This window comes from Indicator indicator, chromosome 3, assembly GCF_027791375.1.
Source record: "Indicator indicator isolate 239-I01 chromosome 3, UM_Iind_1.1, whole genome shotgun sequence".
NCBI lineage: Eukaryota > Metazoa > Chordata > Aves > Piciformes > Indicatoridae > Indicator > Indicator indicator.
This window is the reverse complement of record NC_072012.1, coordinates 44,984,629-45,006,223: the sequence shown is the minus strand read 5'-3', so window position 1 is coordinate 45,006,223 and position 21,595 is coordinate 44,984,629. Positions and strand designations below refer to the sequence as shown.

Genomic DNA, 21,595 nt, shown 5'->3' with positions numbered 1-21,595 from the left:
CTGTGCTGGAAGAGGGCAACAATGGCACATTATTGCCAGGGAGGCAGCAGTGCTGAACACCAGAGGTAGAACATTTCCATGGTGCCCTGTAGGCACCACAAGATGCTCAACATCCTGCTTCAGAAGGCAACAGTTGCCACACTGGCACTGTCTTCTAAACTCATTTTCCTGCTGACAGGAAGATTCTGCCCCTTGACTCTGCTCTGCTGGGACCCCACCTCCAATCCTGCCTCCAGTTGCAGTGTCCCCAGCATAAGAATGACACAGAGCTGTGGCAGAGAATCCAGAGGAGGCCACAGAGATGATCCAAGGGCTGGAGCACCTCTGCTAGGAGGATAGGCTGAGGGACCTTAGAGCTGCCTTCCAATACCTGAAGGGATCCTAGAGGAAGGCTGCAGACTGACTTTTCATAAGGGTGAATAGGACAAGGGGGACAAGGGGGAATGGTTTGAAGTTGAGGGAGAGTAGCTTTAGACTGGATCTTAGGAAGTTGAGACTCTGGAAGGTCATGAATGCCTCCTCTCTGAGGGTGTTCAAAGCCAGGCTGGATGAGGCCTTGAGCACTGAGTCTAGTTGAGAGGTGACTCTGCCCATGGCGGGAGGTTGAAGGAGATTATCTCCAAGGTCCCTTCCAACCTAAGCCATTCTAGGATTCTATGAAACATTTCTCCATCAGCCACACCCTTCCTTACAGTCATATCTTCACAAGGGAAAAAAAAATCAAAGGAACATTTCTAATGTGCTGGAAGCTCAAGATCATTCCTATGGTAGAACTCATAACTGACTCCTACTAGAAAATGCAGAAGATGCTTGTGCTCACGTGTTTAAATGCATAAAGTATCATAGACATAAACCTTGACATTTCACCTGGGAGGAAGGAACAGAATCATTTATATCTATCAGGCAGGTTTACTAACACTTCTGAGCATTTTCTCAGGACTGATATAAGCTTTCTTGCAAATGAGGACTAGTATCTTTGCTGTCATTACTTAAGAGACTATTTTCCCCAGAGAAATAAAAATCACACAAAAATTCTCAACCTATAACATTCTCCTAGGACAAGATCCTTTGATTTTTAGCAGAAGGAGAGGGTCTGGAATTGCTTTTGTCTGTATGTGTCTCTTTATTTTGGCCATGCCTAGCTTTCCCAGAATTTCTTTCACCAGGAGATGGAAATACATTTTCCATTGTCAGGGAAGACACAGAGTGTCAAAAATCTGAGCTCTGTGCTGCTTTCAACACACTGCAAGATCAGGTCATTAGAGGAAGTCCCCATTACATACAGAGCAATCCTGTCAGTTCAAAATCCAACATTTTCTTCCTATGAAATGATTCTTCATACTGCCTAACACTTTTATTCCAGATTATGTGTGAAGGTATTCATGGTCTGCATGAACTTTGTCACTTGAAAGCCAGATGGATGACCCAGAGCAAGACACTTACTTTCTTTTTGTTTCCATCCTCATCTATGCATTCTCTGACAGGGTCTGCAAGAGAAACAGACATTTTTTAGCAACCTCATTCCCTTTTCCAGTGGATTGCCCTGACCTAGGTGCAGGACCTTACACTTTGCCTTATTGAACCTCATGAGCTTCTTCTCAGCCTACCTCTCCAGGTCCCTCTGGATGGCACCATCCCATCCTTCAGACTCATCAACCACACCACTCAGCTTGGTGTCATCTGCAAACCTGCTGAGGATGCCCTCAGTATAGATAGGAGCACTCAATGAAGAAAGAATTAACTGCTTCAGGAAATCAAATACTGAACATTTTCTGTAAAAATACTATTTTAAGCAAACATTCATTTATTTGTAGATAGCAATGCCCCCCATCACAGGAAACCTGCTTCAACTCTGGTCAGCACTTTTCTCTTTTGTCTCCTTGGTCTGTGTGCATAAAGATATTTATTACTAATAGTGTTGTTATTTCTGTTACAATGGCATCTACATATCCTCTCTGCAAACCACTATCTCATCACTTTAGGGATTGCACAACATCTTACAGGATCACAGGATGTTAGGGGTTGGAAGGGACCTCTGGAGATCATTGAGTCCAACCCCTGCCAGAGCAGGACCACTGAATCTAGCACAGGTCACACAGGAATGCATTCAGATGGGTCTGGAAAGTCTCCAGAGAAGGAGACTCCACAACCCCTCCTGGGAGTCTGTTCCAGTGCTCGCTCTGTCACCCCCACAGTGAAGAAGTTCCTCCTCATGTTGAGGTGGAACCCCCTGTGCAGTAGTTTATATGCATTGCCCCTTGTCCTATCACAGGGAGCAACTCAGCAGAGCCTGTCCCCTCCCTTTTGACACCCAGCCTTCAGGTATTTATAGACATTTATTAGATCCCCTCTCAGTCTTCTCCTCTCTAAACAGCCCCAGGGCTCTCAGCCTCTCCTCATAAGTCCTCCATGCCTTAATCATCCTTGTAGACCTCCATCGGACTCTCTCAATTAGATCCCTGTCCCTCTTGAACTGGGGAGCCCAGAACTGGATGCAATATTCCAGGTGAGGTCTCACAACGGCAGAGCAGAAGGGGAGGAGAACCTCCCTGGCTCTGCTGGACACACTCCTCTGAATGCCCCCCAGGATCCCATTGGCCTTCTTGGCCACCAGGGCACATTGCTGTCCCATGCAGAACTTGTGCACCACCACTCCCAGGTCCTTCTCCACAGGGCTGCTCTCTAGCACATTCCCCTCCTACCCTGTGCTGGTGCAGTTTATTCTTCCTTCCCAGATGCAGGACTCTGCACTTAGCCTTGTTGAAACTCATGAGGTTCCTCTCTGCCCAGCTCTCAGTCTGTCCAAGTCTCACTGAGTGGCTGCACAGCCTTCAGGGGTATCAGCCAAGCTTCCCAGTTTGGTGTCCTGGCATTAGTGGGGCTTCATTTGGCCTGTATCAGAAGTGGCCTTTTTTGCAGAGTCAAGTACCAGTAAGAATGAGGAAGCTGCAGAGCCTGCACAGTCCAGAGCAGAGATATCTGAGCAGTCTCCGCTGGGATCACTTCTGGCACTTTAAAATCTCTCCAGAGCATCAGCAGCTGCCGTTGTCTGCATTCAAACAGCTGCCATTTTCTTTCTTTTCTTTTGAAAACAAGCTTTTTGAAGATGCATTTCCTGTCCTCACACTGTATAATCTGTGAGTTCCTTGCCCTGCATTATGTTGATCCAGGATACAGAACGGGGAGCAGGAATTCGAAACCAGTCACTATTTTCTCGTTGTAGAACCTATCAGTACCAGAGGGTGAAAGCTTTTTTTCTATGTGTGAAAATGTTTCTATCAGCTCAAATCTCAAAGAAAACTTGAATGACAGATGCTTGAGACACCTAAATCTGGGAAAAAAAAAAAAAAAAAAGCTCTCCCTTATGCTGATGGTAAAGCCTTTGCTATGGGGGTGGGAAACAATCTTCTTGGTTTTGCTGATTCATGAAAGTTTTTCTTTTAAGTTTCCTGCAATGTATAAAATCCAATTTCCCCCTCCAGAATAGGTCTTCTTACATGGAGGAGAGCTTATTTGATGTATGGCAGTGTACCAACACTAATACTATTAAAAAGGTTTAGAAGATGGCCTAAATGCTTTCAAAATACAGTACTTGTCCTCAGAAAGACAGAGCATCCAGCATATGGATGCTACCATTGTACAGCACTGCATAAAGAGTTTGCTTGTCAATGCTTCCATTTCATAGACACAGTACTGATATGCAGATGACACCAAGCTGAGTGTGTGGCTGATAGGTCTGAGGAATGGGATGGTGCCATCCAGAGGGACCTGGACAGGCTGGAGAGGTGGCCTGAGGAGAAGCTCATGAGGTTCAATAATGCAAAGTGCAAGGTACTGCACCCAGGCTGGGGCAATCCTAGACATCAACACAGGCTGGGGGATGATGAGATTGAGAGCAGCCCTGCAGAAAAGGGCTTGGGGGTGCTGGTGGAGGAGAAGCTGCACATGAGCCGTCAGTGTGAGCTTACAGCTCAGAAAGCAAATGGCAGCCTGGGCTGCATCAAAAGTAGTGGGGCCAGAGATGGAGAGAGGAGATTCTGCCACTCTGCTCTGGTAAGACCTCACCTGCAGTGCTGTGTTCAGCTCTGGAGCTCTCAGCACAGGAAGGACATGGACCTGATGGAGCAGATCCAGAGGAAGGCTAAAAAATGGTCAGGGGCATGGAACACTTCTGCTATGAGGACAGGCTGAGGGAGCTGGGGCTGTTCATCCAGGCAGACCTAATAGCAGCCTTCCAGTACCTGAAGGGGGCTCCAAGAAGGCTGAAGAGGGACTGATTGCAAAGGCCTGCAGTGACAGGATGAAGAGCAATGGTTTGAAATGAGAGAAGAGGAGATTTAGATTGGATGTGAGAAACAAGTTCTTTAACATGAGAATGGTGGAACACTGGAACATGTTGCCCAGGGAGGCAGCTGAGGCCCTGTCCCTAGAAATATTCAACACCAGGCTGGATAAGGCTCCTGAGCAACCTGCTCTAGTAGAGGATGTCCCTGCTGATTGCAGGGGGGTTGAAATAGATGAGATCCCTTCCAACCCAAACCATTCTGTGATTCTATGATTCTTATCCTGTGGGTTTTTTTTGCCTTGCACTTTGGCTGAATTCTCTATAGATGTGTACATAACACTTAAGTTTGTGCAGAAGAACAAACCACTTAAAAAACTTTACTCACAACTAACTTGTAGCATTTCTGAAGCATGTTCCCATTCATGGATGACAGCTGGAACTTTCTTGGTCTTTCAATTAATGACCAGCCCTAATCATTAATCAGGTAATAGCTTGAAAGTTCAGGCCTAAGCAGTTTTTTACATCTTTCTGAAAGGGCTCAGATGTTGTGTTCCACCTCAGTAAAGGATGGTAGTTCTCTAGTGAGGTGATGCTGGTGAAACACTAACAAAAGAGCATTGGGCTAAGTTTTCAAATCAAGAAAAATCCTCCTTTTTTGGCATTTCTCTTTTGGGGGTCTTGCTTCAGTTACAAGGCTACAACTATACTGGACTTACCCATGCAGACTTTGTTGACAAATTCACTGTTCAAAGTGATCATGGTGGATAAGTCTTCAAAATTCTGAAGCTTCATGATTCTGTTAGCAGCTGATGGCCCAGTCAAAGTCCTTAGCTGCTCTTCATCATATCCACTCCCAACTCCAATTGGAAACAGGGATACCCCTAGGAAAAGAGAAGACATTTTAAATGGGCAACGCACAGAGGAAGAACACCTTTGCTGTTGCATTTCCCCCCCACAATTTGCTTCTTAAAATAATAAAATAATTAGGAAAAGTATTTTTCAGCATTTAATTAGCATGTATTACTTGCATCACTCCTTCCACATTGGCTAAAGGCAAGTAAGAGTAGAAATGGTGATGCTCTGATTAGCTAAGATGAGCTTTATTAGTCCCAACCATAAGAAGCTCATGCATGCTCAGCAAAATGCAGCTGCAGATTTAATGACATTTTCCCTTTTGTTTATTCTTTTTCCAATTTAAAACATTTCTTTCTTCAGCTCCATGGCAGTTAGATTGTTTTCAAACCACTTAATTAAAAAAAAAAAAAAATCCTTGATGGCTGCTCTTTAGTCCATGCCTTACTCAATAGCTCCCCAAAGCAACTTACAAAGGAGTCAATGTTCCTCAGGAAGCTGAGGTACAAAGACTACAGCCAGAAAAGCTGCAAAAAAAAAACAACACAACCCATCATGCAGCACACACTGACAGCAAAATCTGTCTAATCCTGTAGAGGTCTGTGCAAAAATCTGCTCAAATGTAATAATAATAAGAATCATCATCATCATCGTAATAGTAGTAATAGTAATAACAATATAACACTATAATACAATAATAATAACAATAATAATTTTATTATTTTTAATATTTTATTATATTTTATATTTGTTGTTATTTGATTATATTTTATATTATTATTGTATTATAGTGCTATATTATTATTACTATTACTACACTATTATTACTATCATTATTACTATCATTATTATTACTATTATCATTGCTATCATTATTAAATAATTAATAAAAGATCATAACTATAATAATATACTGTTAATACATATGAGTTCTTAATGAATATTAATGTGATAATTATAATATTAATAAAATATGATTATAATAATGTTGATTATATTGATGATTATAATGATGATGATGATAATGATGATGATGATGATGATGATGATAATGATGATGATGATGAACATTTCAAGACTCACTGTATGGCAACAGTGTTGTCCTTGTAATATTAGCCCACGTCTGTCCTCCCTATCTAGCCACAGGACCTCAGAAAATGAGATGCCACTAATTAATGAACTCTATGGAAGCTGTTTAGCTTAAATTGTGTGTTTGACCTGAGTTTACCAGGATTTACCTGGCTTTACCAGAACTCCAGCAGGCACATTTTCTTCAGGTCTGTTTCTTACCAGAGCATTCCTTACAGTCAATCTAGAATTTAGAGCCTACATTTTTCATCCTATGTCCTGGTGCATCAAGTAAAAAGCAACAAATCTGCTTAAAACAGGAAGAGCAGAGGGGGCTTTACTGTTCATCCTTGCAGCAAGTGCAGCAGCCTCCAGAGTGTCTTCTGAGCTCCCTGACACGATGACTATGGCCACCTTGGATGCGCTGGGTCTCCCTCCGTGAGATTCCGACATGGCATTCTGGACCACAAAATTGATGGCTGCCCCTGAGAAATGGAGAGAGAGGTGAGAGATGGGTCAGAGAGAGAGAGAGAGGCTATAAAATCAAGGCTTTGAGTTAGTAAGTGTACCACTGCCACAGAAGCACAGGAGGTGTGACTCCAGCACTGCCCTGGGCAGACCATTCCAATATTTGAGAACCCTTCCACTGAAGAAATATTTCCTCTCCTGGCACAACTCAGGGGAGACCTTACTGCTGTCTGCAACTACCTGAAGGGAGGTTGTAGCCATGTGGGGGTTGGTCTCTTCTCCCAGGCAACCAGCACCAGAACAAGAGGACACAGTCTCGAGCTGTGCAGGGGAAAGTTTAGGCTTAATCTTAGAAAGAAGTTCTTCACAGCAAGAGAGACTGCCCATGGGAATGTGCTGCCCAGGGAGGTGGTGGGGTTGTCATCCTGGAGGTGTTTAAGAAAAGCCTGGATGAGGCACTTAGGGCCATGGTCTGGTTGATTAGTTAGGGTTGGGTGATAGGTTGGACTTGATCTTGGAGGTCTCTTCCAAACTGGTTGATTCTATTTTATCCTATCCTATCCTATCCTATCCTATCCTATCCTATCCTATCCTACTTGGAACCATTTCCTCTGGTCCTGTCACTTGCCACCAAGGAGAAGAGGCTGCCCCCTCCTAACTCCAACCTCCCTTCAGGTAGTTGTAGAGATTATTAATGAAGTCCCAACCCATGAGGACCATCCTTAGCTCCCTGATATCTGAAGAAAAGAGAATTTTACCACCTTTCATTAGCCATAAGGATAAAGTTATGCTGTTGCCTTTGGTACTTACCTTTTCCAGCAGTATTCCTTTTGCATCCAAGGGAAAAATAAAAAGGCATTGCAGAACGTGTACCCGTTTCCCTAGTGCAGAACAACAGTGACATCCAGTGGCTCTCGGATCTACAACTTCTTGCTGTCCTGAACTGTACACAAAAGTTGCTCAACTTCCACAGAAGATCTAAGTCCTACCCTAATTTGGTCAACTGTTGCTATGGGTGTGAAAAGTGTATCTCACCTCCCTACTGCCAACACCTTCTCTGAAACCTAGACTGAGACTAATCCATAACATATCTGGGCAATCCATATTTAAACCTAACCAAACAAAATCCACCAAATCCCACAAAACACATGAGGAAATCCTACCTTAGCTACCAAAACAGCCCCCTCAGGTGGTATTAGATGCAATGTGCCCAGCAGGTCAAGAGAGGTTCACCTGCCCCCCTCTACTCTGCCTTGCTTAGGCCTCATCTGGGATATTGTGTCCAGTTCTGGGGACTTCTGTTCAAGAACCTGATGAAGGCAGTGGAACATCTCCCTGTGAGGACAAGCTGAGGGAGCTGGGGCTCTTTAGCTTGGAGCAGAGGAGCCTGAGGGGAGACCTCATTCCTGTTGATAAAGATGTGCAGGGCAGTGTTGGGAGGAGGGATCCAGGCTCTGCTCAGTGATGTCCAATGACAGAACAAGGGGCAATGGGGGCAAGCTGGAGCAGAGGAGGTGCCATGGGAACAGAAGGGAAAACTACTTCCCTGTGAGGGTGCCAGAGCCCTGGAACAGGCTGCCCAGAGAGTTTGTGGAGTCTCCTTCTCTGGAGACATTCCAAACCCATCTCAATGTGTTCCTGTGTGACCTGCCATAGGTGATCCTGCTCTGGCAGGGAGGTTGGACTGGATGATCTTGAGGTCTCTTCCAGCTCCTAACATTCTGTGACAACTCATCTTTATCAACAGGAATGGGGTCAGCCCTCAGGCTCCTCTTCTCCAAGCTATAGAGCCCCAGCTCCCTCAGCCTTTCCTCAGCTGGGAGATGTTCCGCTGGCTTCAGCAGCTTTGTGGCTCTGTGCTGGACTCTCTCAAGCAGTTCCCTTGTGTAGATTCATTTAATTGCTGTAATTTTATTTTCATCCCCATTATCATTCTGAATTGTATTTTACACACACAACAAAAACATTTTAGAGTTTCTGTTCAGCTCAAACCTCAAAACTGTAAATGTTTGGGGGGGGGGGGGCGGTTCTACTTAGAACAAAATATATTTTAAACCAGCATTATTATTTGGGTGATGGTGAATCCATTTCACAAATTGCTATTCCTGACCAGAAACATTAACTAACCTAAGGTGTCCAGCAGCAGAAGGGCAGTGATTATGCGCTTCAACTCAGCCCTGGTGAGGCCACTTCTTCAGTGCTGGGTTCAGTTCTGGGTGCTGGGTGTCATAGGATAGGAAAGACATTGAGGGGCTGGAGGGTGTCCAGAGAAGAGCAACGAGGCTGAGTAGGGGTTTGGAGCGCATCATATGAGGAGAGGCTGAGGGATCTGGGGTTGTTCAATCTGGAGAAGGCTGAGGAGAGATCTTATTGCTCTCTACAGCTCCCTGAAAGGACGTTGGAATGAGGCTGGAGTTGGTGTCTTCTCCCAAGCAAAAGGAGGAGCGGAAGTTGGTTTGAGTTGTGCCGGGGGAGGGTGGACATAAGGACAAAATTCTTTAGTGAGAGAGTGGTGAGGGATTGGAACAGGTTGCCCAGGGAGGTGGTGGAGTCACCATCCCTGGAGGTGTTGAAGAATCTGTAGATGTGGTGCTTCAGGACACGATTTAGTGATTATGGTAGTTGGGTTATGGTTAGACTCAATGATCTTAAAGGTCTTTTCCAACCTTAATGATTCTCTGATTCTATTTTCTGTACAGCTGTCTGAAAATCATTGCTATGAATTACTCTATATATCTGCAGAGATGGATGCAGAATGGCATTTGAGCTATAACTAACTAAAGGATAAAAACAAATACAGAAAATTAATAGGACTATATTCCCATCCCTGAGATTGCTCCAGGATGGTTACTGTGCCAGGAAATTGACTCATTTCCCTCTTGTCCTATAAATAATTGCTAAAGAAGTATTTCAGGTTTTGACTTTCAAATATTTCAGGTTCAACTTCTGCTCAGTAAGAATCACAAATGATTTTTCATTCTTTCTTTGAAAAGTACTTGGGATTTCTCTGCCTGGCTTTGGTTTTTTTAATGGCCCTTTGACTTCCATGTGGTTGGTCTGCTCACCAGCTGCTCCAGCTCCATTTTGCTTTCTCCCATTAGTTCTGAAAATTCTCAGAAACCTCCAAACACATCTGTAAATTGGAAAATCCATCATTCATATAATTTCAAATGAAGAAATCCAGTTCCACTGTAATAGAACCAGGGACTATTTCAAAGTCCCCAAAAAACAATTACTCAGTTTAATACATGGATTTTTTTTTTCTTTTTTACTATACTAAAAAAAATTCTTTGGATTTCTCCCCTTATTTTGAAGCCAGTTTTAGAGAAAAGAGCCAGGTGTCTGAAGACACAATCAAAGGAACACTTAGATCTTGCTGGAGTCACCATCCCAAGCTGGAAGCTGAAGCTGTCACTTCTCAGTTGTTTGATCTCCACGCTTCAACAGGGAGGAAAATAAACTCAGAGGCCATAATAAAACAAAATATTGACTGCTAAGAAACCAAGCAGCTTGAATATTTTCTTTACTACTAGACTGCAGCATAATAAGAATCTGCCATCTCCATGCCAATAAAGGAAATGTAAACTTTTTACACTGAAAGAAAGATCACCAAGCACAAGGCTCTGTGTATTGAGACAGGAAAGACAGTGCACAGCATCTTGGCTATAATTAAACTAGCTTTAAAATTACTAGATCTGAGCCATGCAGGCTTCAGTCTTTATGAATCATAGAATCATAGAATCAGCATGGAATGGCTTAGGTTGGAAGGGACCTTAGAGATTATCTACTTCAACCTCCCTACCATGGGCAGGGACACCTTTCAGCTAGACTTGGCTGCTTAAGGCCTTATCCAACCTGGCCTTGAACACCCCCAGGTAGGAGGCATTCACAACCCCTCTGGGCAACCTGTTCCAGTGTCTCACCACTCTCACTGGAAAGAATTTCCTCCTAATCTCCAGTCCAAATCTGCCCTCCCGAAGCTTTAATCCATTGAAGGTGGGGCGTCAGGGTGGGGAGACACTGGCACAGGTTGCCCAGGGAGGTTGTGGATGCCCCTTCCCTGGAGGTGTTCAAGGCCAGGCTGGATGAGACCTTCAGCAATCTGGGCTAGAGGAAGGTGTCCCTGCCTGTGGCAGGGGGGTTGGAACTTCAAGTTCCCTTCCACCCTAAACCATTCTATGAATCTACGAGACTTCGTAAGAACCTTTTTCTGGTTGTCTTCAACAAAGCCAATTAGCTATTTTTTTTTTTTTTTTAGTTAGTTTCTTGGAAGTTTGGGGTTTTTTTAGTCACCTGATACACATTCAAACCAGACTCACATTCTGAAGTAATCCTTCAGATTGGTTCATGTAGAAGTTCCTGCAAGGACTGCAAGCTGGTTCAATAGACACAAAGAAGGTTTCAGGACAAACAACACAGGTTGGAGGTGTTTACTGGCAATCCACAGGGATTCTGTCCCCTTGACTAATTGCATTAATGATTTGGATAAAGAAGGAAAAATGTGTAAAAAGCCAAGCTAATCTCAATCACAGATATCATATAACATCTCCCCTAGGAAGAGAGACTGAGAGCCCTGGGGCTGTTTAGTCTGGAGAAGAGAAGGCTGAGAGGGGATCTGATCAATGTCTATCAATAGCTGAGGGGTGGGGGTCAAGTGGAGGGGGCCAGGCTCTTTTTGGTTATACACAGTGATAAGACAAGGAACAATGGGTTCAGACTAGAACATAGAAGACTTCACCTCAACATGAGGAGAAACTTCTTTCCAGTGAGGGTGACAGAGCACTGGAACAGGCTGCCCGGGGGGTTGTGGAGTCTCCTTCTCTGGAGACTTTCCAACCCCACCTGGATGCATTCCTGTGCAGATTACCCTCAGTGATCCTGCTCTGGCAGGGGGCTTGGACTCAATGATCTCTTGAGGTCCCTTCCAACCTCTGATATACTGTGAGACTGTGATATTAGGAGCAAATATGAATGTGATGTTCACTGCAGAGGGATTGGACCAGATGACCTTTGGAGGTCCCTTCCAACCCAAATCATTCTATGATTCTGTGATGGAATGGACTGGAAGAGCACAAGGTGCTCTCAAAATGTTTGAAATAACATTCAAGCAACAAAAAATCAAGAGAGGAAAAGAAACCACTGCACAAACATTTAATAGTTTGGTGGGTAGGTACCTCAGGAAAAGCAGAAACTGCTTAGGAGAAACTTTTGCAATTATTTTCTTGAATTTTGTCTGAAATGAGGAATAAAACAAGAAGCCCCTGTGAGGGTCTGTGGAGCTGTGACAGACAGGGGATTCCAGTCAGGCAGAGGTTCCTGCTGGGTGCTTGGGAATTGGTACCTGAAGTGGCCTCAGTGATTTCACTAACATTTCTGCAACATCTTGACCAAAAAAAAAGGTACTACAAGAGTCCAGATGGCAGCTGCTGAATGGGGGTAGCAGACACAAGGTGGTGAGACTCTGGAATAGGCTGCTCCAGAGGGAATGGATCCAAGCTCGAGGAGGGGAGATTTAGATTAGATGTTAGGAAGAAGTTTTTCACCATAAGGGTGGTGAGACACTGGAACAGGTCACCCAAGAGGTGGTAGAAGCCTCATCCCTGGAAGTTTTTAAGGCTAGGCTGGATGTGGCTCTGGGCAACCTGATCTAGTGGAAAGTGTCCCTGCCCAGAGCAGGGGCTGGAACTGGATGATCCTTGGGGTCCCTTCCAACCCTGATCATTCTGTGATCTTCATTACCCATGGGTACTCAAAGCTGCCTGGGAAAGAAACAAAATCCACAAATTCTTGAAACTTGAATAGATCTAGAAAATGCAACATTATCTGGACAGTGGATAGTTCAGATGCATCTATTTACACAGAGACACAGAATGTTAGGGGTTGGAAGGGACCCTGAAAGGTCATCTAGGCCATTTAGCAAAAGACTTGTCTAATTAGGCACCTGATTATCCTAGTTGTCTAATCAGGAAGCCAACAACCCTGAAGCTGCTCTTTAGATCTTAGTTTAGGGTCTTGGCATTGAGTAAGGGTTGTTTTTTTAACTGAAAAATAGCAGATTAATTTGAAACAAATCAGCTATTGCAAGCTGATCCCACAGATCAATGCTTTAAATGCTCAACTCTTAGCACATTAATATGTGCCAGCTGACAGCATGGCTGAACTCTTCATGAACAGCACAGATCTGTCAGCCCCAAAGCCCACCACCTCTGAAAAGAGCAGGTTATGAGGACCCAAACCCTCTCCCTCTGCTTTCCTGTCTCCACAGGGCACAAATTCTGGATTTCTCTTGACACCAAGGGATTGTAGTGATCCCAGGCTCCACCAGGACCACTTTCAATTCACAAGCCTTACAAGAAAGGAACTCTGAACTCTTCCCTACAAGGGTGGGAACTCTGGAATAGGTTGCTCAGGGAGGTTGTGGATGCCTCCTCCCTGGGGTTGTTCAAGGCCAGGCTGAGGCTTTGAGCAGCTGAGTCTAGTTGAGAGGTTATCTCTGCCCATGGCAGTGAGGTTGGAGTAGATGATCTCTGAGGTCCCTTCCAACTTAAGGCATTCTAGAATTCCATGATTTTTAAACAAACAAAAAAAAAAGAAATAAAAGAGACACACAACCCCAAGAGAGTGAATTAAAATTACTCAGACAAGAGACTAGTAGGCAGCCAAAGCTGGCTGCAGACACCACCAGATCAGAAATAGTAGTGTGGGAGCAAGTGAGGAGGATCTCTGTCTTTCAATGGATGGGATCCCTTTGGTCAGGGCAGCTGCTAGCAAAACCATAGCCTCCTCACAGGGCTGTGCTCCAGACCCCTCCCCAGCTTTGTTGCCCTTCTCTGGACATGTTTGAGCAACTCAACATCTTTCTTGAACTGAGTGGCCCAGAATTGGACACAGGACTCAAGGTGTGGTCTAACTAGTTCTGAGTACAGGGCAGAATGACTTCCCTGCTCCTGCTGGCCACACTATTCCTGATGCAGGCCAGGATGCCATTGGCCTTCTTGGCCACCTGGGCACACTGCTGGCTCATGTTCAGCCTACTGTCAACCAGCACCCCCAGGTCCCTCTCTGCCTGGCTGCTCTCCAGCCACTCTGTCCCCAGCCTGTAGCACTGCTTGGGGTTGTTGTGGCCAATGTGTAGCACCCTGCCCTTAGATGTGTTAAACTTCCTCCTAGCTTTGAGTTTGAGGTGAGCAGTGAGCAAGGAAAGCATCAGCCTAGGAGCTACTTTTAGTTAAAGTACAAAGCAAGCAAAATCATGTCTTTAGAAAAAAAGTGGTAAGCAGTATCTACTGCAGGGATTGTTCGATGTGCTCCCCATGCCTCTCCTAAGTAGCCCTGAATGCCAAATAGAGGCACAGAATCATGGAGCTGTTTCAGTTGGGAAAGACCTCTGAGATCAAAGAGCCCAACCATCAACCTAACACCACCATGGCCAACAAACCATGTCCCCAGGTGCCATGTCTACACTTTTTTTGAACACATCCAGAGTTGGGAACTCCACCACCTCCCTGGGCAGCCTGTAGCAATGCCTGCGGGAAAGAGATTTTTCCTAATATCCAGAATAAAGATCCCCCTCTGTCACTTGAGGCCATTACCTCTCATTCTGTCCCTTGATGCTAGGGAGAAGAGACCCTCACCTCACTACAACCTCCTTTTAGGTAGGTGTTGAGGGCAATGAGGTCTCACCACAGCCTCCTCTTTCTCACCAAACACCCCCAGTTTCCTCAGCCAGCCCTCACCAGCCCTGTTCTCCAGGCCCTTCCCCAGTTTTGTTGCCCTTCTCTGGACCTGCTCCAGACTTTCAATGTCTTTCTTGGAGTGAGAGGCCCAGAACTGATCCCAGTATCCAAGGTGCAGCCTCACCAGGGCCAAGTGCAGGGGCATCACCACTTCCTTGTTCCTGCTGGCCACACTATTCCTGATCCAGGCCAGTATGCTGTTGGCCTTCCTGGCCACCTGGGCACACTGCTGGCTCATGTTCAGCCAGCTGTCAACCAGCACCCCCAGGTTCTTTTTTTTTTTTTTTTTTGCCAGGAAGCTTTCCATCCACTCTTCCCCAAGCCTGTAGCATTGCATGGGGTTGTTGTGACCCAAGTGCAGCACCCAGCACTTGGCCTTGTTAAACCTCCTCCAATTGATCCCAGCCCATCAGTGTTTATGTGATACTCTTACACAGATCACACTTCTAGCTGAATGAAGGTTTCTGAAGCTTCCTTGCAGCTATTTTTCTTCTTTTTTTTTCACCCCAGCTACTATTTATGTGAAGTTGAACACAATTTCATGATGTTTGAATATCCCTGAAGCTTCTTCTGAATAGATTACTTGAGCCTAAATTTGCCTGATGTTATCTTACTGCATAGGCATGGGAAAGCTTTGTGGTATAGGCTACTGTATTTCTCTCCATGCCCTCAAATATTCTTAAGTTTCTCATTATTTCTTACTAACAAACTGTATCTCTTTCTTGGAGTTTTCTTATGGTTAAGTTAAACAGGAAAGGGAATGCTTTCTCCAGGCAAGACTTTTATAACAATGGCAAAAATAGCTTACAGCTGCTCTCTGCAAATACAGCTTTTTTGAGCAAAAGAGGATGATTTGGGTCACCAACCACTGAATAAGGATTAAAAAGGAACAGAGAATCATTAAGGCTGGAAAACACCATTCAGATCATCGAGTCCAGCTGTAACCCAACTACCATGACCACTAAAAATGCCCTGAAGCACCACATCTACAGCTTCTTGAACACCTCCAGGGATGGTGACTCCACCACCTCCCGGGGCAGCCTGTTCCCATGCCACTCTCTCAGGAAAGAAGTTTTGCCTAATGTCCAATCTAAACCTCCCCTGACACAACTCAAACCCATTTCTTCTCCTCCTGTTGCTTGGGAGAAAAGACCAACCCCAGCCTCACTCCAACTTCCTTCCAGGTAGCTGCAGAGAGCAATGAGATCTGCTCTCAGCCTTCTCTTCTCCAGACTGAACAACCCCAGCTCCTTCAGCCTCTCCTCATATGATGCCCTCCAAACCCCTCCCCAGCCACATTGCTCTTCTTTGGACACCCTCCAGCCCCTCAATGTCTTTCCTATCCTGTGGTGCCCAGAACTGAACCCAGCACTGAAGCTGTGGCCTCAGCAGGGCCAGGTAGAAGGGCATAATCACCATCCCTTCCCTACTCCTGCTGGACACACTGGTTGTGCATGTTTGTACCACTGGGAAGCCAGCGCAAACAGGAAGGAACAGCACTGCTCTGAGGGTAACAGTATTTTTGATAGGCAAATTCTGATCAAGATCTCCATCAGTTACAACAAATTTCCAAAGCTAAGCAGGGAACCGCAGCATCCAGACCGAGCCATCCACGCTTTCTAAGCAGCCCCTGCATTTCCAGAGGCCCAAGCACAGCCAGAATTCCAGGAGTGACCATGCATTTCCCATGCATGCTGAGCCTCTTACCCAGCTGAATTCACACAGATTGCAAGGTGCAGGACAGGACCACAGTGACTTATTTTCATTACTTCATTTGGGAGGAACTACTTCTGCTCTGTCCCATTTTTTGTTTTTTGTTTTTTTATACCACATCCCTCATCATGATCTCTGAGCATTTTCCAATGAGACATAAACAAATCACTAACGAGGATGTCATGTGGCTGCCTCTCCCATTTCATTTCCCCAGGGCCATGTTTGCTCTGTTTCTCCTGCAGCTCAGCGTGGCTTGCTGCACACATTAAATGGAAGTTCTTCGTGAAACTTATCTATTTGTACCTAACAATTCATCCCACAATGAGCCTATAGAAGTCTCATCAGCCATCTGGTGTTTTTATTTCTCCAGGCTGAGAAAGCAATCATGGCTTAATCCTCCTGCGAACGATGGAAGTCAGGTTTTATTTCTCACTTCTCTCCACCAATAACTCTTTACAGTCTGAAGTAGGCCAAAGACCCTACCAGAAAAAAAAAAAAAAATCTGTGTACTCCTCAACTCTTATAGGACCCTAATGCTAGGTGGCTGCCAGAGCAAATGTGGTTGCAGTCCAGAAGAACAAAATTCTCAGGGTATCTGGTGAAAGATCAGATATGCTGTAGGAGAATCGTTTGTTTGCTCAACCCTCCAACTGATGCAAGTGTGTGTACTGAATTTTCACAGACCCAGTGGGAAATCTGTCTTATGTTTTAGCACATGAAAACTGAAGTGGACAACGTGGGGTTCTTTTTTTTCTTTTTCAGGATGCAGTTGTCTGGAAGAGAAGATGATGTTTCACAAGGAACTCTTCAGCTAAAGTGCCACCTTAGGTAGATCCTTGCTCCCTGGCACCATTCCCAGCCTTGTGCCAGCCCAAGTGCTTGTGGGGTCAGCACAGCAACTTGGATGAGGGAACTGAAAGTCACAGAATAATGTTTTGCTAAATAATTGTCATAGAATCATAGAATTGTCAGGGTTGGAAGGGACCTCAAGGATCATCTGATTCCCACCTCCCTGCCATGGGCAAGGACATCTCACGCTACATCAGGTTGCCCAGAGTCACATTCAGCCTGGCCTTAAAAAATTCCAGGGATGAGGCTTCCACCACCTCCCTGAGCAACCTGTGACAATGTCTCACCACCCTCGTGGTGAAGAATTTCTTCCCAATGTCTAATCTAAATCTCCCCTTCTCTAGCTTGGATCCATTCCCCCTAGTCCTATCACTACCTGACACCCTAAAAAGTCCTTCAACAGCTTTCTTGTAGCCCCCTTCAGGTACTGGAAGGCCACAAGAAAGTCATCTTGGAGCTTTCTCCTCTCCAGAACAACCCCAACTCTCTCAGCCTGACCTCATAGGAGAGGAGCTCCAGCCCTCTGATCATCCTCATGGCCCTTCTCTGGACATGTTCCAGCACCTCCAGATCCCTCTTGTAATAGGGGCTCCAGAACTGGACACAGTACTCCAGGTGGGGTCTCACCAGAGCTGTGCAGAGGGGGAGAATCACCTCCCTTGCCCTGCTGGCCACACTTCTCTTGATGCAGCCCAGGACACAGTTGGCTTTCTGGGCTGCAAGTGTTCACCACATCAGCTGCACTGGCTCAGGACAAAGCAACAAGCATCTGGCAAGGGAAGCTGTTGAAGTCACCATAAGCACTTGTGTGCTAAACATCTAATCAAACAATTGATGATGAATGGTTAATGACCAACGTCCTTACTTCTTAATTATGTTCTGCTTGCTGCAAGATAATGTCTGCAACCCTGAGAATTATTTCAATGCTCCAAAGAAATCTGTCATCTTCTTTCCAAAATACACGAAGATAAACCTTAATTCAAGTAACCTAGGGATGTGTTTTAATAGGGAAAATGGAGGGCTACAAAGATGATTCAAGGGTTGGAGCACCTCTGCTATGAGGATAAACTGAGGGAGCTGGGGTTGTTCAGCCTGGAGAAGAGAAGGCTCCAAGGGGGCCTTCCAATACCTGAAGGGGTCCTACAGGAAGGCTGCAGAGGGACTTTTCATCAGGGTGTCTAGAGACAGGACAAGGGGGAATGGTTTGAAGCTGAGGGAGAGCAGGGTTAGACTGGATCTTAGGAAGAAGTTCTTCAGTACAAGAGTGGTGAGACTCTGGAACAGGTTGCCCAGGGAGGCTGTGAATGCATCCTCCCTGGAGGTGTTCAAGGCCAGGTGGGATGAGGCCCTGAGCAGCTGAGTCTATTTGAGAGGTGTCCCTGCCCATGGCAGGGAGGTTGGAGTAAAGGATCTCTGAGGCCCCCTCCAGCTGGAGCCATTCTGTGATTTTATGAGAAATCTACTCATAGTAAAGATATAAGAGAACTAACAAAAGCTGAGAGACCTGCTGCAGAACACTTCCACAATAGCACTGACAGAAATTGGTAGTTGGGGCCAGAATATATTTAGCATTTCTCTTTGGTTTGGTGTTTTTTTTCCCCCCTTCTTGTTTTAACATCATCATCCACATGATCACTCACCCAGTCTGGTAGGACCTTGTTCCCTTTGTTGGATGGAGTGCAGCATCTCTACCAGCCTTACAGGCTCTTGAGGCACGTTCCATGAAATTTCTAGATTGTTTTCCCTGGCATACTGGAGAACTGCCACATGAATTGAAGTATTGCCTGAAGCAGAGAGCAGAAAATAAACATTTTAAGCAGTGCATACAAATGTCTTTAGGGGAAAAAAAAATCTAAAGGATACATTGGGTTTGTGTTTTGCATTAAAGCACAACTAGACAGTGATTTACATCAGAGTGTGAAAGCTGCATTTTCAGTCACAAGATCTAAACTAAATCATGCACGTGAAAAGAAACAAAACAAAACATAACAAAACCAAAAACATGTAAGAAACAGCTGCTTTTCTGTCAGGAATCAACATGCAGCATTTTGCCTCACATTAACCTGACTCTGATTGCAGAAATTCACTTTAGTCATCTCCAATTATTCTTTTTCCGTATTAAAACTGTCTAAATGTCACTTTTGTTTTAGATTTTTAGAATCATTGAATCATAGAATCAGCCAGGTTGGAAGAGACCTCCAACATCATCTAGTCCAACACATCACCCAGCCCTATCCAATCAACTAGACCATGGCACCAAGTTCCTCATCCAGTCTTTTCTTGAACATCTCCAGGGATGGTGACTCCACCACCTCCCTGGGCATCCCTGGAGATATTCAAGGTGAAGTTCAACAGGGCTCTGGGCAACCTGATCTAGTTGAGGATGTCCCTGCTGGCTGCAGGGGGGTTGGACAAAATGACCTTTGGAGGTCCCTTCTGGCCTGGACCATTCTATGATCCTATGATTTCATGCTGATTTCCTTCTGCCACAGATCATAGTGTGACAGGCATCAGGCTACGGCATGGGATATAAGTTCAACCAGGGAGCATGACCTGCAAAGAAGAATGGAGATGAATTCCAAGTTCTGCTGTTCTCTGACCCTGGTTCTGCTTATACATTATGCAAGATAAATTAAATTATTAACAGAGGGTTGCTAGAGATAGCAAACAGATATCAGACTTGCAGAACTGAACTTGGCAATATATAAATATGTCTCAGGAGGATGGAGCCAGGCACTTCTCAGTGATGTCCAACAACAGGACAAGGGGCAACAGGTGCAAGCTGGAGCAGAGGAGGTTCTATGTGAACATAAGGATGAACCAACAGCAACAGTGCTTGCTGCAAGGAAAGGGTTTGATGCCGAATTGAAAAAGTCCAAATTTGAACCATGAAAATTCCAGCTTTGTTAAACCAAATTCTACTGCCATGTGGACAGATGTGGTACAATGGCATGTGATGTCCTAACTTCAATTTCTTTGATCCTGTGTTTAGATTAGACATCAGGAAGGAGTTCTTCACCATAAGGGTGGTGAGACACTGGAACAGGTTGCCCAAAGAGATGGTGGAAGCCCCATCCATGGAAGTTTTTAAGGCCAGGCTGGATGGGGCTCTGGGCAACCATATCTAGTGGAAAGGGTCCCTGCCCACGGCAGGGGGGTTGGAACTGGATGATCTTCATGGTTTAGTAGTCATGAGGTCTTGGGTGACAGGTTGGACTTTGATGATCCTTGATGTCTTTTCCAACCTTATTGATTCTGTGATTCCGTAATCTTTGAGGTCCCTTCCAACCCTGACAGTTCTGTGATTCTGTGAACTATGTGTTGCATGGTTCCTTAATGTATGTGCAGGATACAAAGCATTTTGCCCAGGTGTCTACCTGTGCTAAATGACCTAAGACAAGGTGCATCTCATCAGTACATCCTCTGCAAGTTTAGTGTCCCAAAAAGTGTCTGTCCTCCAACATGCATCCCAGGTTAGCCAAAAAGGGCTGGCTAGAACCAGAAATATCTGTTCCAAAGCCCAAAACCTTGCAGTGGGACCAGACCTAACTCAAACCCCTCTGAATTATACAACATCCTTTCAAGCAGAACTGAACTGGAACTATTATTTTCAAGTCTATTGAACCTAATCCAGAAGTGAACCCAAAGCAAACTGGTTTTGCTTTTCTGACATAGACTAAGAGCTAAACCTCCATTCTCTTTGCCTGCTTGGCACACAAATTTCTTATACCTATCAGAGCATAAAGGGAAGCACTCATCAGACATGCTGTCCAAGGTATTCCTCACCAGGTGATTCCCTAGACTGGATTCACCTAAACCGTAGACTACCTTAGTTTGGGACTAAAATGAACTGCATCTGAATCCAAAGCTTTACTAGCCTGAGTTCCCCAAGATAAACTTCTCTTTTCTTCTTCTGTCAGGGACTGCAATGAGTCATTTAAAGATAAAAAAGAAAAAAAATGAAAAACCTATATTGAGATGCTGTTTTGTCCTGTATAAGCAGAAAAAAATAACCCCAAAATGTCTTGGTGTGTTTAAAGCCAAATACATACTGATCTCAACGCTTTCAATAAATGCCCGGACAAAGTTCTTCATTTCCTCAAATTCAGATGCTCCAATGTTAGAACTTCCATCCAGAAGAAACATGACATCCATTGGTTTGTTACACAACTCTGAGGAAGGAAAAAAAAAAAACTTAATTAATAAATAAAGGTTATTTAAACATAATAAACCAGTAGGAGCATCTGCAAACCTTGTGGCAGGAGAAGAAAGGGCAGAGGGATCTGTGTTCTGGGAAAATGAGAGAGGGGATTCTGCCACTTTGCTCTGCTCTGGTAAGACCTGGAGTAGTGCATCCAGGTCTGGAGCCCTCAACATAGGAAGGACATGGACCTGATGGAGTGGCTCTGGAAGACGGCCATGAAAATGATCAGGGGGATGGAGCAGCTTTACTGTGAGGACAGGCTGAGGGAGATGGGGTTATTCAGCCTGGAGAAGAGAAAGCTCCAGGAAGACCTAAGAGCAGCTTTCCAGTAGCTGAAGGGGTCTCCAAGAAGGCTGGAGAGGGACTGTTTGCAAAGGCCTGCAGTGATAGGATGAGGAGCAATGGTTTGAAATGAGGGAA

General features: G+C 44.9%; 1 protein-coding gene across 1 annotated transcript in view; it reads right to left on the bottom strand.

The window, feature by feature from the left end:
• VWF (von Willebrand factor) overlaps positions 1-21,595 on the bottom strand; it is a 160,032-nt gene that overhangs the window by 50,752 nt on the left and 87,685 nt on the right. The window contains exons 28-32 of the mRNA XM_054399900.1: positions 21,024-21,143; positions 18,612-18,755; positions 6,547-6,690; positions 5,002-5,166; positions 1,444-1,487 (exon numbers count right to left, since the gene is read on the bottom strand). Of these exons, the coding sequence (XP_054255875.1) occupies positions 1,444-1,487; positions 5,002-5,166; positions 6,547-6,690; positions 18,612-18,755; positions 21,024-21,143 (617 nt within the window). The remainder of the gene's footprint in view (positions 1-1,443; positions 1,488-5,001; positions 5,167-6,546; positions 6,691-18,611; positions 18,756-21,023; positions 21,144-21,595) is intronic.